This window comes from Syngnathus leptorhynchus, chromosome 15 (genome assembly GCF_054491065.1).
Source record: "Syngnathus leptorhynchus isolate UIUO chromosome 15, UIUO_Slep, whole genome shotgun sequence".
NCBI classification, from domain to species: domain Eukaryota; kingdom Metazoa; phylum Chordata; class Actinopteri; order Syngnathiformes; family Syngnathidae; genus Syngnathus; species Syngnathus leptorhynchus.
The window spans coordinates 7,733,462-7,748,612 of NC_141209.1; the positions used below are offsets into that span (position 1 = coordinate 7,733,462).

Sequence of the window (15,151 nt, forward strand, 5' to 3'; positions counted from 1 at the left end):
TTAAATTTGACATTAACGGGCTACCATGATGGAAGAGTTGTCTTCTCCAACACCACCAACCTCAGTTTTGATGTCAGGAACATCTCATGCTACGTTCAAACTGACCAATCGCATTATCGCCCGGGGGATATTGTCAGAGTCCGAGCTGTTTGTGTTCAGTTGGATAATCTCCCGTACAAAGGGAGAGTGGATCTCTCAGTCGAGGTAGTTGTATTACATTATCTACAAGTAGCCTAAGGAGCTGAACGGATCTCTGCTCAGGTTTTGTGTGTTCATGAGAAGTGTCACTGATGCTCTTGAAGGATTCCAGTGAGGATGTCGTGGAAAGGTGGCAGTCGACAGCGAATCATGGGATTGTGTTTCACAAATTCACTTTATCCCAGACTCCTCCTCTGGGAACATGGACAGTCACCATCACAATGCATGTAAGTTTGAAAAGTGTCAGGTGAGCTAAGACTGTTGAAATATTTGACTCTAATTACGTCAATAAAAAAACGTCTTTTGTTCTTCTCTCTTACAAACGTCTATTGTTCTTCTCCCGTACAGGGTGTGACTGATAAGAAAACATTCATTGTGGAGCACGAGGGTAAGAGCTCAATGACTAGACTTACAATACATTTGAAATGAAACAATATCGAGGTTATACTGCATCAATCACTACTCCGATGGGAAATATTGTTGATAGTGATTTTAACAGGGAAGCAGGAAAGCTTAATAAAAAAAATAGGAGAATCTAAATTAAGATACAAAATATGGCTTGAAATATGACAGAATTGCCAAAGTTTCTCCAACATCCAATTACTTTACACGCCAACTTGTTGCAGAGCCTCCTAAATTTGATGTGCTGGTCAGGACACCACCAAGAGTTCTTGTTGATGAAGATATATCTGGATCAGTGAGAACCATGTGGGTCCAGTAATCCCATGAATATCAATAATGTAGTGAATAAGCAAGTACCATCATACTTTTGGCTCTCTCCTGCAGTTATCCCAATGGACAACCTGTGCAGGGAACCCTCAATATCTCACTCACTCAGCCGACTGCCGTGAAGGACTTAACGCAAACCAAAGAGGTGAAGTTTTAAATAAATAATTCTAAGAAACAACCACAGTAATGTAGAACAACACTGTACGACTGAGCAATACATTGCAACCATTGATGCCAATGTTGCGTTATTAAGAAATCAGCTCCTTTTTTCCAATTCAATAATCATTAGTTACTCAAAGTCACAGAACGTTACTAATTAGCATTTATTTACTTTAACTTAAAGGATTAAAAGAGCACATCTTTTCACCACTAAAGGCAGTGACTACTTACTGCCTCCAGGTTGTAGCAATGAGAAAGAATTGACAACACACTTTTCAACCATGGTCATCCTTAACGCACATATTTTGCATGCAACAACACAACTAAAATATAATAAATAATAATATACAAGACACCCTAGTACATACAAAAGGCAGTATCCCATTTATGTTAAGGTTTTTATTTTCTCTCCGTTTCTTCCAGATCTATGGATCAGCTCAGTTTTTCTTCAGCAATGTTCAGCTTCAGAGCCTCCATATATCATCAAAAATAGAGGATGATGATGATAATATTGTACTTATTAAAGTGTGCGTTACTGACAAGTCAACAGGTAGGCTGTCTATACAGTTGGTAGTGTATATTTTGTGATGTTCTCATATACTTATGACATTATGTGTCGTGTCACACAAGGAATTAAAGTCAGCAGGACAGTTAAAGTCCACCTGATAAGGAACGCCTTCCAGCTTAAGTTCTGTGATTACCCCCAGTCGCTGAAGCCATCCTTGACCTTCTTTACAAAAGTGAGAGAATTGCTCAACAGTTATTTTTTTTCAAGCCGATAAATTTCATAAACAACTTTCTTCTCTTACATGTCACAGCTTAGCATTTCCAGGTACGACAAAAAGCCCTTGAACACCGATAATCGAAAGTACTCTGCTGTGGTTGACGTCACTCAGTGGTCATCTATGATGGAGGCCCAAAGTACCACGATGACTCTTCCTGTGCCGTTAGATGGAAATGTCGACATTAAGTTTAGATTACAGTATGACGTGCAGATAATTTTAATTCACGTAAGTATTCATGTATTCCTGCAAAAGCTGAACGTTTGATTCGCTGCGGAAAGAATTTAAGATTATTTGATTTATAGAAGTGAGCGATGGATAGATAGACGGACCATACATTTGTTTTATTATTTATTTTATTATATATACAGGCTAGGTACCAATCAACTGTCGAGACACTGAAGCTCTACAAAAACTACTCGTCTCCAAGTGACTCATATCTTCAGATTTCCCCTGGAGTGCCTGCAATGGTACTACAAAGTAACACATTCTGTGTGAACAGTTCCGTTATACTTGTTTATTTTATTGTTTTTCTTTTATGGATTACGTGATTGTCTATGTCCACCTTCCAGATCGGATCACCCTATCAAATAGAAACAGAAAGCACAATTCCACTATCCAAGATTCATTATGTGGTAAGTTTGAATAATATATATATAAATATATATATTTGAATAATGCATAAATACAAAAAAACAATTAAGATGGTAATTTCTTGCTGTTACAAACATCCACTATTGTTCTGTCCTTGTTGGACTTCCAGGTGAGTTCAAGAGGTCAAGTGGTGACAGCGGGGTCAAACACTTCTTCCTCCTTCTCCCTGGTGCCAACATTGTCCTGGTCCCCTGAGGCCTGCATCACAATCTATTCTATCCTCCCTGATGGAGAGATCATTAGTGACACAGCGTGGATAACTGTTGCTCAGCAAGCATATGTATGGCCCGGCTCTTGTGCTCCATTAAATTGGTCCAGTATACATCGAGGCATGTGTGATAATCAGTGTGACTCTTCTATTACAGGTTTCTCTAAATTGGAACAATGAAAGAGCCCGTCCAGGAGAACGAGTAACGCTCACCGTGACGACCCTTACTCCAAATTCCCGTGTCGGAATTTTGGTGATGGGAATGCATGATGAGGATCCACAGGCTGATTCTGATTTAGAAGCAGGGCAGGTAGAGCTCCTTTATTTGCAACTTGATAGAGGCCACAAATGAAGTCATGTAAAATCACTCGGCATTTGTATTACCCATCACATGATCAAACTTTTTTGTCAGGATGTAACAGACCTACCTGCTTTGCTAGGTTATTTCCAAGAGTCTGTAACTTTAGTATGGGTACCTAGTTATTAACCTGAGGCCTGTTGACGAATGCACAACAAAGAAAAGTATAGTGCAACGCATTTGACTGTGGGAACATGAACTAGCTTTTAAAAAGACGCCTCAATAGCTTTTATTTATGTACGTCTTACATCACCAAATTGGCAATGTTCCTGCTTGGCTGTCACAATAATGTACAGGGTCATGTATTGCAGGTAAATGGTTGTATAAGTGCTTTTGTCACTAAAGAGTGAACTGATTGACCATCTTGTGCTTTGTCACCATAGGGATGCAATATGAAGATTTTCTCCAATGTTCCACTGCATATGAATGAACACTTGGTGGATAGACCAGAAAATTGTATGTTAATGATAACACAAAGCATTGATAAAATATTTTTTTTCTACTCACTACCCTCTCTTGTGATCCTCATTCACATTTTCAGTCGGCAATGTCCACTTAGTGGAGAAATACTGGAAACACTGGGTGGATAGAGGTGAGGACCAACTGTGGTTTGATGCTACACTCAGGTGAGCTATTAGGATTTTATGGTACAAAGAAAAAAATGAATACATGTAGAGGACAATATGTCACACATATGCCGTGCATTGTCCTTCTGTTTGTCCTCTAGTGATAAAACATGGACAAGTGGGACAATAACAGTTCCAGATGGTGTTACGTCATTGGTAGCTGCTGCACTGATCATGTCAGATGACTTGGGTTTGGGATTCACTCCTGTGCCACAAAAGGTACACTATGGGCTCTATTTTCGTAGATAACGCAGATTCGCTAGAAAGTAAAAAAGTATATATATATACGCAGACTGTAACAGTTCAAACTAAAATAAAAATTCCTTGGTCCATTCCAATGTATATTTGCAAAACCCCAAAATGTAGTTCAATGTAGAAACTGAACAAACAACACATATGAAAGTCCATATTTTTTATTTTCTATTAATGGCTTAAATTATTTCTTATTTTGCTTCCATTTACAGCTGAATGTGGCCAAAGATTTCTCCTTGTCTCTCAATGTTCCACACTACATCATTAGGACAGAGGAGCTTGTACTGGAGGTGAACATCATCAACCATTTAGCATGGGACTTAGAGGTATGGAGTGAAGAAACTACTCTGACATAGTCATATTATATTACTGTCATTCATATGTTTTCCCCAACAACAGGTGATTTTGGTTTTATCCAAAAGCGAGGCCTTTGAGTTTATTTTGGCAAAGCATGGAGACATCTTCGTGGTTAATACTCAAACGCTCATCTTAGAAGGGTATGGATCAGCCACAGCCTTGTTCCCCATCAGGCCTGTGGTTATTGGGGAACTGCAAATATCTGTGGACGCCATAGCTGCAGACTGCTCAGAGAGCCTCGTTTGGAGCGTGCTTGTGAAGGTACACAATCTGTCGCAAACATCTCAAGTTTTACAGTAACAATGATTTAGTTGACTTGCACTGAAGGCAGAATATCTACTCTCTAAAGTTCATATCTACACTCAGTTATAAAAATCAAAATACTGTAGCGTGAACCCGGTATTATTCTTTACGAATCCCATTTTCCCAAAGCCCGAAGGAGTGGAACAATCTTTCTCAGAGACACTTTTTCTGGAACTGGAACCACTGACCCACAACTACTCCCAGTCTATCTCCATCTTTTTGCCTCCGCATGTGGTGCAGGACAGCCAGAGAGCCAATGTGGTATTAGTGGGTATGTGTGCACTTGTCTTCAATTATTTTGTCACTGCGGCTTCTTTAGTGTTACAAATTAGGTAGGTCGAATATGCACATGGTTAAAATGCTGTCTTCTGTTACACCATTTGTCAGCACTTCAACATTTGTTTTTTTTAAATTGCATTTATTTATTGAACTGCAGCTAGGATATGATTAATTCTGTCCCAAATCGGGGAATGGCTCAGTCAAGAAATACTTAATTTAAATGCAAAATAATAATAATAATAATAATCAAGTAAGGTACTGCTGGTCAAGAAACAATCAGATTAAATCAGCAATAAACTAAAAAATAAACACTAACTAAATAGACTTGGACGCGGCTTGGGGAGAATACAAAAACAAAGCACACAGCACGTGGGACAGACGACAATAACCCAACAGCCATTGAAGAGAAAGGAGGGAACTAAATACAAACAAACTGACGAGACAATGAGGAACACCCGGACAAGACTCAAGTAGCTGAGGGAGCTGATTGGAAGACACAAGGGGCGGGGCTAACAATCTCAGGTAGGAACAGTGATCAATGAGATATACAAAGAACACCCAGAAAAACTTACAAAAGGGACAAAATCACACCAAAGCCCAAATCAAAAAACCAAATAAACGAAAAACGTGACAAATACACTTTATATCAGAGTACAGGGGTCAAGTTAGGAACGTTCTCGTCGTGACCCAGTTAATCCGTAAGGAGACCAATCCTAATATTACACGCCAAAAACAGTCCAACCAATTGCAATCTTGTGGATGGTAAAAGGATAAACCCTCGGACCACTGTTAGCATGAATATTCCTGTGACTGTGGAGAGGGCGCCCAGACCATCGAGCATATCCTCTGAGCGTGAAGAACACCCTAGAATGGTTGGCTGTTTGGCGTGACAAGCTAAAAGGAAAAAAATATATATCAGAGTACAAAATGATCTCGTTTAAACATCGTCAGTGTCTGCAGGTTGTTTTGTCGCTGTGTTTTATTTTCTGGAGATAGCAGTACAATAAAATTATTACTGAATATGGTCCTCCCACCCCTATTGTGTCACTATTCGCAGGTGATGTGTTGGCCTTGTCCATTCAACACTTAAATTCGCTGGTTCACCTGCCAATTGGATGTGGAGAGCAGAACATGATCCACTTTGCTCCAAATATTTATGTGCTCCAATACCTGGACAGGTCCAACCAGGAGAATCAAGAGATGAGGAACATGGCTTTGGGCTATATGTTTGAAGGTATGCAACAGTGGAAATTTATTGTTCTAAATTCAAAATATCCACATTACATCAACAAAAAGAGCAAACCATTTTGACACTTTAAATTGGCCAGTATTTATTAAAAAAAAATAATTGGAGTAACCAGTCTGAACTGGATATTTATCTATCTATTTATTTATTTATTTATTTCCAGCTTTAAAATGTCAATCTCTCCATCCTGTTTATTCAGGCTATCAAAGACAACTATCCTACCAAAAAGATGATGGATCCTTCAGTGCTTTTGGTGCTCGAGATCCTGCTGGTAGCACATGGTAGGTCGTTCTTATATGCCACTGAAATACGCTGGCTTTATCGTTATCCGTTTCTGTGTAAAAGAGAGATTTTCTTTCCATAGCAAATGCATTTAAAAACCTCAGTGGGTCAAAGTTTATACTGCCTGAAAATGTTTTTGTCGAACGTTTGAAGCAGCAAATCACATAAGTGACTTGCCATAACTTTATCTTCCATGAGATGATTTGTATACATTGCAGGCTGACAGCCTTCGTCCTGAGATGCTTCCTTCAGGCTCAACCCTACATGCACATTGATGAAACGGTCATAAATAGAGCCAGAACTTGGCTCATGGGCCTCCAGGGCCCTCAAGGAGAATTCTCTGAGGTGGGGCGCTTGATGCACACAGAGATGCAAGAAGGACTGGACAACGGCCCTGTGGCCCTCACTGCTTTTGTCATGATGGCTCTACTGGAGAACAAAACTTATGTGGTAAATTGATTCAATCTCAATTTACATTAAATGTTTACTTACTGCATGAACTGTCATGGTAGCTTGACACTGCTGTCTTGTATTTTTGTGAAGGAGAAGCACTATGACAAAGTGTCCCTAACCATAACGTACCTGGAGAGAAGCGTAACCAGTGAAGCGCTCACCAACTACACACTGTGTTTAGCAGCGTATGCGTTAGCTCTGGCCAACAGTTCTGTGGCTGGTACAGCGCTGGAGGAACTGAGTACCAGAGCTGACTACAGAGGTACCGTATTTTCCTGACTATAAGGCACACCGGACTATAAGGCGCACCTTCAATGAATGGCCCGTTTTAAAACTTTGTCCTTATATAAGGCGCACCATTAATGCATCATGTCAGATTTTTAATTGAAATCAAATTATTCTCCATTTTATCTTTTTTATTTCAACTTCAGACGCAACAAATTACTTTATAATCATAAAATGATGATCCATAGTCTTTTCGATTCATGATTTATAGTCTTCAGCGGGCCACTTATGATTGATTTCATGACACAATACTTTGGGCCAGTTTAAATGTAGGAATTTGGTCCATATATAAGGCGCACCGGACTATACGGCGCACTGTCGGCTTTTGAGAAAATTTTAGGTTTTTAGGTGTGCCTTATAGTCCGGAAAATACGGTAGTTTACAAAAATATTTGCTACTTGAGAATGAACAGAATCACATTCCTACACAACAGTGCTGGCAGATTACGTCCAATTGAATTATTTAGAGATGTCAGATCACAATTTCAACACAGTCTTAAGGCTGGGTATATATTTTTTTAAGTAGGAGTAGCAGATGTGACAGTGTTGTGTAATTTTTTATTGCATTGTACAATTCCCTAGATGGCATCATGATATGGGCATCCTCTGCTGGCCCGGATGTACATGAAGGGCAACCACACTCTTCTCAGGTAGAAATGGCCTCCTATGTAATGCTGACACATATTCAGCGTGGAAGCTATGTGGAGGGCATCCCATTTCTCAAGTGGTTAATCAAGCAAAGAAACTTCCTGGGTGGCTACAGGAGCACACAGGTAAACTGTAATGAAATTTATTTGTATGTAACCTAAAGATTATTATGGTACCAGCAAAATGCAGAAAAACTAACCGGTTGACTGAGTTGACAAGACTGGAACTGCATTCAATTACATCCAGAGTAAATTCTGGATATTGTCGATTCCATAAGTTCTATTTTCATCCTTCCTTAGGACACAATAGTTGCCCTCCAGGCTATGGCCTACTATGCTGCATTTAGTGGCTCCAGCTCCATCAACCTCCGTCTCCTTGTATCTTCCTCGAATTCTTCTTTTACCTTTCCCATCAACTCCACCAGCTATTTGTCATACCAGCAGCACGAGGTAGCGATATGTTGTACAGTATCTTGATCCATGAAATATTTTGATGGGATTTGTTCAACTTGACATGTTTCTTTTCAGATCAATGCTGACCAGGACATACATCTAAATATATACATAGAAGGAAGAGGATTTGCCGTATTTCAGGTGCAATAATACTGCTTCTCTTTGTCCTTGCTTGCAATAATTATTTCATTATTACAAAACTGTTTACAATTTGCAACTTCAAATGAATCCTGCCACATCCCCCCCAAAGGTTCCTCTCTAATTGTGGAAATGTTTCCAATTTATTCAACTCCACATAAATTATCATTTAATTGCCAGAGCATGACCAGAGTTAACTGAAAATTGCAGCTGTGCATGAGACAATGAATTACATTGTTAATGCCCAAGCAAAAAAAAAAAAAGCTAAATGCAAATGTAGCATGATGGCCTCCCGCCGATTAACATCTGGAACACATATTGTAGTTGAGAGTTTTGTTTGCGTTAGTGTCTCCACATGATTCCACTCAAAAGACTTTGGCTAAAGCCTAATCTTTTCATTCTGTCCAAATTAGAAGCATTACCCCTCCATCTCAGAGCTCTTCCACCTGTTTTACTGTCTGTAATTCATTATGCTGGCTTTTACATCTGTGATTGCATTGCAGTAACTTTTCCTAAACGTGATATAGTTTCTGTAGTGTGTTTGTGTCATGCATAATCGTTGGCACAGCCGGTACACGAAAGCGTATCATCATAAAATCTAGAAAAATAATGTCTTAAATGTCGCATAAATTCTTCCAGATGAATGTCTTTTACAACCTGGAGAGCAAAGCATTTTTACAGAACCAAGTTTTGCATGCCAGAGACCAGGAGGCTTTTGATTTAAAAGTGGACGTGACGGAAGAGGAAAACCACGATAACTTGTTCTTATCTGTGTGTGTCAGGTAAGATTAATTTTATAGGAAGCGTAATTGATCGTTCATCGGGTGTATGCATGTTCTCCCCAGAATTATTATTTTCTAATTAATTACATATTATTAAATTTTATAATTATTATCATTATTCTCTGAGTACTCCAACCTCCTCCGAAAAACACACGCGTAAGATTAATTCAAGACTCTTTGGCTAAATCATACCAAAAATTAAAAACAACTGACCAATCCCAATGCAGCACAGAAAATATCATGTCATAACAATCACATTGAGTTTTAATTTTTCTTTATATTTGGAAAACCCCAATTTACTTATTGTGTTACTAACTTTAATGAGGCTTTTTTGTCATTTTTTTGTTTTTTATAATAACTATGATGGATTACTGGTCTCCATTTTTACGCAAGTCCTTGACATTTTGAGTTCTCATGTTTTTATATCTCTTTATTTCTCATTATGCAAGTGTAACTTTTTCTTGACCCCTCAATGGTGACGTCTTGTTCGTAGGCTGAAGAGCAATCAAGCGATTCCTCAAACAGGCATGGTTATACTGGATGTCGGCCTGCTCAGTGGTTTTGCTCTCGCCGCTGGCGCTGCTGCCTCAATACAATCAATAAGAAATGTGGAAACATTGCCTCAGAAAGTCACCCTCTACCTGGATTCAGTAAGGATCTCATCAGTCATTTAAATAGTGGGACGATGTCATAAATATTTGTCTCCAAACTGTAGAGACAGATTCTGGTTAATACAAATGATGAAAATTAAAACTAACAATATTCTCTCTGTTTGCTGAGAGTAGCAGTTTTGCTTTCATAGTTTTTATTTTTGAAATTATATGTACCACACCAAGAGCAATTTCTATTTATTTATTTATTTATTTATTTATTTATTTATTTATTTATTTTTTAACAAACGGGGCGGCTCGGTGGTGCAGTGGGTAGCACGTCCGCCTCACAGTTAGGAGGGTGCGGTTTCGATTCCACCTCCAGCCCTCCCTGTGTGGAGTTTGCATGTTCTCCCCGTGTCCGCGTGAGTTTTCTCCGGGCACTCCGGTTTCCTCCCACATCCCAAAAACATGCTTGATAGGCCGATTGAGCACTCCAGATTGTCCCTAGGTGTGAGTGCGAGTGCGAATGGTTGTTCGTCTCTGTGTGCCCTGCGATTGGTTGGCAATCAGTTCAGGGTGTCCCCCGCCTACTGCCCGATGACGGCTGGGATAGGCTCCAGCACGCCCGTGACCCCCGTGGGGACTAAGCAGTTCAGAAAATGGATGGATGGATAAACAAATGATGACCCACACCACGGTTAATGTTAACCACGTTACACTCTATGCCTCTAACATTACTTTTCTATTCTCTACCTTTTGTGTACAGCTCAACAAGTCAGAACTTTGCATCCCACTTCCATTGGTTAGAGTTTTTAAAGTGGCGCGAATTCAAGACGCACTGGTGCAGGTTTATGACTACTATGAGCCTAGTGAGTAAATTGTGTATAAATATGACTAAATGCAATCAACAATTATTATGACGAACCAGATAACTGAGAATGTTTCATTGCCCTCAAGATACATAATGGTCATTTATTTACAAATTACACATACTCGCATGCTAATCATTATGTCATCCACGTAATAAGATCATTTTCTTGCCTCACAGCGAGAAGAGCAGTGACAACATATAATTCAGAAATTCTTCGCCTCATGGACGCTTGTGCCTTCTGTGGTGAAGACTTGCATCTGTGTCTGCTGGGAATTCCCATCGTGGTGCTCTCATCACTCAGTCGCTCAATACATAGCACAATGTGTAGCCTTTGTTGCTTATTACTTGGAATAACTTTGCTTTATTGCAGTCTAATTTGATTGGAATGTTTGCACTGGTCAGCAGGTTTACCTTGGGGGCAATGTGATGAAGAAAGATGAAGGAACCCAATTGTATAAAGCAGTAAAATTGGAGGACAACTTTTAAAAAAATGCCATGAATGGTTTATTAATGACCCTTTGGTCAAATTTGATCCAGATCCATGTTGAACCTGATACGATGTCTTTTGATCGTTCACTGGAAATGCATTTTTGATTGATGTGCTGTATGTTTTATAAGGGTTTCTTGGACTTTAAAGCAAAGAGTTTGTTTTTAAATCAGACATGGAGTGAAGTAAATTTAGGGGTTTCAGTTTCCCCACAAAAAAATAGAATAATGCATGTACAGTATATCATTCACCCTTCGATGTTACTTTTTGGCCTACTGTCAAGGGGTGATTTTTTAGTAGCTTTTTCTAAAGTTCCTCTCCAGTCTGTGCACTGCAGCACCGTGAACCTTCACAGTGAGAAACACTAGATGGCAGGCTTGCCATCGTAATAGTGATTCTTGTACATTACCTTATTCAAGTGTAGGGAGGAGGATTTTGTTTGTTGAGAAAAAAAATACATATAAATATATATATAGATATATATAGCTGAATAAAGTAATCAAAATATCATTTCATGCGCCTCAATCATAATAATAAAGATTGTAGCTAAATATAACTGAGTAGCTAATCTGCCTTGGGTTTAAAAGAAAATTCACAGAAATGTTCACATTACAAGAATTTCTTATTGAAGAGGTTTTCAACTGGTTTTGTCAATGGGACCACCATTATAACCAAGAAGAAACTCAATATCACTGCTATGTAGGAATATAATTTTATTTTTTTCACCAAAGATCAGGGGATGTTTGAAAATATTTGTCAATTTTCGCACATGTCCTGAGTGTTGTTAGTCACCTAAATGTCGAACAGAGGCTGAGATGTACCGAAGTCAAAATCCTTGTTTGGCACGCTCAAACATGGCCAATAAAAATTCTTGAATCTTGAATCAGAGGAGGATAGATGTAAACAGGCTATTTATTTGCATCTGTATGTCTATTTTGGGAATCTCAGATACATTTGACATAATTTGGATGGGTAAATGAGTCACAAAATGTAGCTGGAAAATAAATCAAGTCTAAATTGACTTGAGGATTGAACCCTTCAAGGTCTATCACTCTATAACCAAGCCACGCCCTTTGTAACTTTGGTTGGGGAGGGGGAAACCTATTCAAATTTGCTACACTTGGTGAAACCCCCAAGAAGACACATAGTCAGATGTCTAGGGTTCATCGTTTTAAAATGGGAGTGGGGTACTTATTTTTATGGGTTGACTTATACAAATAGGGCTTGTGTTGGTACCCCCCTGTAACTTTGCTTGGGGAGGAGGGAACCTGTTCAAATTAGCTACATTTGGTGAAAGCACCCCCCAGGAAGACACAGAAAAAGTCAGTTGATTGTTCACAAAATTAGCTGGAATATACATCAGTTACAATTATTTTCCATTTTCTATTTTGCGGACCACCTGCAATATCGCCATGGACCACTGGAGGCCCGCGGACCACCAATTGACAATAGCTGTCATATTGATTTTGGGAGACTGGAACCGATAAATTGCCTTTCCGTTTATTTCAATTGAGAAAGATGATATATTGCGATATGAGTTTTGAGCGTGGAACTAATTAAATTTCACGGCACCACTTTATATCTTTGCAGCCATCTTGTGGCATCTCGAAGCAAAAGTTTGTGGATGGGTGTCAATTACTCACAGGTTTTTGCTATTTGTGCCAGGTCTCACCTTCAACACTGCATTCCATTCAGAAAATGAAATTACATTTTTAAATTACACCTTACTATATTACACACATGTACCTAATATTGTGGCTGGTGATGTGTGCTGCTCCGTGAATGTGAACATTTGTGATAACAACACACACATCAGGGTCAAGTCAAATAAACCTCACACTCCACAAGCCTTGTTTGTGGGTCACGTTCTAAAAACAGTTAATCAATCACGACAGGCATGATGTCATGCGATCACTATGTCACAGGAAATGTTGACCCTACCCAATGTGGCGCCTTAAGCGCGATTTTTTTTTTAGGGTCCCCCCCGTAATTGACTCTATTCATACACTTACAAAGTGGCTACAGTTACAAGTTATTTTAAGAGGAATGTACTGAGTGCCTTTAAATGAGTCTGGAAAAAAAAAGGCCTCCATGTAACAAAAGCTAGTGGTGATCATAGAGCATCTTTCCGCGGCACCATCTGCTAAATGGTAAAGCTTCTGGATTCCACACAGGTTTCGTGTCAGTAAATCAAACCCCAGCGCCATTGAGAACATTTCATTCCCATTAGTGCGGCTGAGGAGGAGTAAGGTCGGCACGTTATCTGTCCTCATGGCAATTGAGGGAGAGGAATTTATTCCTCGTTGTTTCCTGTTCTGATGGGATAAACAGACAATATTGACGTTGGATTTCTTGTGACGGGCAGCAAAATAAAGTGTTTGTTCACATAAAGCGACAGACTGACAGCAGGTTTTTCAAGATGGATTCTCTCTTTGGGATTTATTGCGTAACCAGGGAAACGAATAGCTGGATTCAAAAGGGAAAGCCGATATCTATCATTTGTGTTACTGATATGATATTTTCTGTTCGTATAATGATTTATTTTGAATGTTGCAAATGCTAAACCAAAGGAATTCAGAATGCGCTAATGTGGTCGGGAGTTCCTGCCAAGTTTGATGCTTTAATTCAGATATAGATCAGCAATTACCATCAACAAATGAGCAGATAATACGATCAATCAAAAGTTGTTGATTGCGTGACAGAAACCGCAGGTGATGTCGGCAACAACAAAGTTGAATCATACGGGAAAAACCTCAAACTCCCCGGTGAGGCGTCCCAAACGGCTCCCTACGCGGGGAGCAGGATGATGCAGTTGTTTGGCAAGACGTGCTTCACCAGGGGCGAGTCATAGGAAAATCTGTTTGAGCTTGCATCCCACCCAGCGTGAGTGTGTATTTGCACAACCCCCACCTGACCCCACATAAACTGGCCCACTACGTCCTATTCAGACAAATCCATCCCGAAAAGGAAACTCCAGAGAAACAAAGCAGGCCGGATGGTCCCTTATATCATCTTCATTGAGGGGGAGCCGTACTTTGCGCTAATCAAGGGAGCGAGCACAGGTGGCTGACAGCCTCCAGTGAGTCATTGTGGTGTGTCAGTATTTCTGTCTGCTCGACTACATGAGCAGCCTATCGGTATTCTCCGGATGAGACATGATACTGACTATCCCTCAGTGCACCTGGTATCAATGCAGCTTTCATAATAGCCAATATTTTTTTTTCCAAAGACAGATTATTTTAGATTTTGCATACAAAGCTGTTATAATTTGTTCTTGGCTGCTGTCCTGCATGCTTTAGATGTCTCCCTCCGCCAACAGACCTGATTCATCGGAATGCTCCAAAGGAGCCTTAATGATCGATTTGAATCAGGTCCGTTGGAGGAGGGAGACATCTACGAAGTGTAGAATAGCGGCCGTCAAGGATCGGGTTTGGACATCCCCTGTCCTAAGGCATCGATACTTCGGCTGGTCTTCAAAAGTGTGTCCATAAAGTAAATGAACAAAACTAAAGACGAAAAGCAGCCGTGCTCCGATGGCACGATTTTGTTCGGAGAGCTGATGAAAAACAGAATTTTCACAACGGGTTTTGTAAACATGAATACACATCCAATATGAAAGCTTTTTTGGCTTCCTAACTGTTTTTCCCACATGTGGTGAGAAATAAGCTCATGCAGGTGTACTTGAATAAAAAGGAGAATCTATTCATCTTCCAATAAAATTGATTTAAACCATCCCTGTCTTTGCTGTGAACTAAATCACTCCATGTTTTGAGCATGGAGTGTGCACACACTGGAAACTTAACACAATAAAACCTCTGTGAAGCCTTGATTTGTGCGTATCCTGTTGAAGTGCGGTATTCTTCCACACTGATGATAGAAAGGGAGGGGGGGGGGTGTTGTGAGAGGAAAACTCGATTCTTGGAAATGGTTAAAAATCGAGGCCGAGGGTCGAAGCAGAAGTTAGAGGAAGCACAGGAAAGTCGAAACCGGTTGGTGGCCAATGTCAAGGA

The 15,151-nt window shown here is 39.8% G+C and overlaps 1 protein-coding gene across 1 annotated transcript; it reads left to right on the forward strand.

Moving 5' to 3' along the window:
- Window positions 1–404: 404 nt before the first annotated feature.
- cd109 (CD109 molecule) lies at window positions 405–11,034 on the forward strand. The gene is made up of 28 exons (XM_085932547.1): window positions 405–425; window positions 547–586; window positions 825–906; window positions 985–1,072; window positions 1,510–1,636; window positions 1,717–1,826; window positions 1,905–2,096; window positions 2,240–2,338; window positions 2,441–2,503; window positions 2,632–2,802; window positions 2,888–3,040; window positions 3,472–3,544; window positions 3,630–3,714; window positions 3,816–3,933; window positions 4,179–4,292; window positions 4,366–4,584; window positions 4,756–4,897; window positions 5,963–6,139; window positions 6,351–6,432; window positions 6,652–6,883; window positions 6,977–7,148; window positions 7,753–7,943; window positions 8,118–8,267; window positions 8,346–8,411; window positions 9,048–9,190; window positions 9,684–9,840; window positions 10,550–10,652; window positions 10,832–11,034. The coding sequence occupies exons 1-28, from the start codon at window positions 420–422 to the stop codon at window positions 11,032–11,034; spliced, it is 3,558 nt and encodes a 1,185-aa protein (XP_085788673.1). The 5' UTR covers window positions 405–419.
- Window positions 11,035–15,151: the final 4,117 nt, after the last annotated feature.